General features: G+C 41.0%; 1 protein-coding gene across 5 annotated transcripts in view; it reads right to left on the reverse strand.

The window, feature by feature from the left end:
- Window positions 1-1106, reverse strand: part of gbf1 (golgi brefeldin A resistant guanine nucleotide exchange factor 1) — an 85860-nt gene that overhangs the window by 30705 nt on the left and 54049 nt on the right. For all 5 annotated transcript variants that reach the window (XM_035663158.1, XM_035663156.1, XM_035663157.1 and 2 more), the window contains one exon: window positions 588-735. In XM_035663158.1, coding sequence (XP_035519051.1) covers window positions 588-735 — 148 coding nt within the window. The remainder of the gene's footprint in view (window positions 1-587; window positions 736-1106) is intronic.

Below are 1106 nucleotides of genomic sequence, written 5' to 3' on the forward strand. Positions count from 1 at the left end.
TCACTCAGTGATGGCAAAGTCAATCGAACAGACACTAACACATTCATACACATTCACACACCAATGCACAGCATGGAACCAACAACCTTCCGATTAGGGGACGACCCGCTCTGCCTCTGTTCCACAGCTGTAAAAGTTGGTGGGGTCAGATCCACTTATGTTGTTTTGGGATTCAGCATTGCAATAGGCAGTCCTCAAAGGTTTCCAGTGGTTTTTCATTTGTTCAACTTTTTGTTCGTTTTTTCTTTGTTTGGATAGGTTGTTTTTTCTTATTTTCCTACCGTCTAGTTATTTGAATAAAAAACAAACTCTCCAAAGAGGTCAAATTCAGCTTGGAAGCGGACATTTTTTGGAAGTGGAGAAACGTACCTCCGCAAGCAACCATAAAGTAATCAGGTTAAATCATTTAAACAGTAACTTCTTTTTTTTTTTTAAATGAGTTTATGACAAACTACCCCTCTGCCATCAACTGAAATTTCAGTTGGTTTGGGTTCTTATCTTTATACAGAGCTTTTAAATTGAATATAATCAGAATGTAAACATAGCTCCTGATGATTGTGAGTGTATTATTACAATAACACTCTTACCTGAAAGGTTGTTGTTGCTGAGGGTGCTGGACTGGGTTGGGTCCATCTGACCGGAGGGACTTCGGACCATGTGGCGAGGCGGCCGTGGTGAGCGTTTTTGCTTCTTCCATTTGGTTGACTCACTCATCCCACCGGCGCGCATCTTCAACTAAAGGAAACAGAGTGGATGACTGAGTAAGGCTTCTTCAGACACACTGTACTGCTGGACCATCATTACTGATTAAGGCCAGGATCAAATAGGATGCTGGATATCTTTTAAGTTCTTCCCGTGTTAAACATAAGGGGGATGAGAAGCCTTTTCTGAAAGGGCAACTTACAACATACAAAAAGTTGAGAAATGCCTTTAGTGTCTGAGTGGAGAATGTCCTCAAGTGATGTCACTTGAGTCACTGTCACTAAACAGCTGCATATTATACCTTCCACAGAATTACCAAAGACTGGCCGAGGGCAGCTGAAAAGTAGAGCTGCAACTAAGAATTATTTCCATTATCAATGAATCTGTCGATCATTTTCGTTGTT

Source organism: Morone saxatilis, unplaced genomic scaffold, assembly GCF_004916995.1.
Source record: "Morone saxatilis isolate NCDOM2014 unplaced genomic scaffold, NCSU_SB_2.0 Contig19, whole genome shotgun sequence".
NCBI classification, from domain to species: domain Eukaryota; kingdom Metazoa; phylum Chordata; class Actinopteri; family Moronidae; genus Morone; species Morone saxatilis.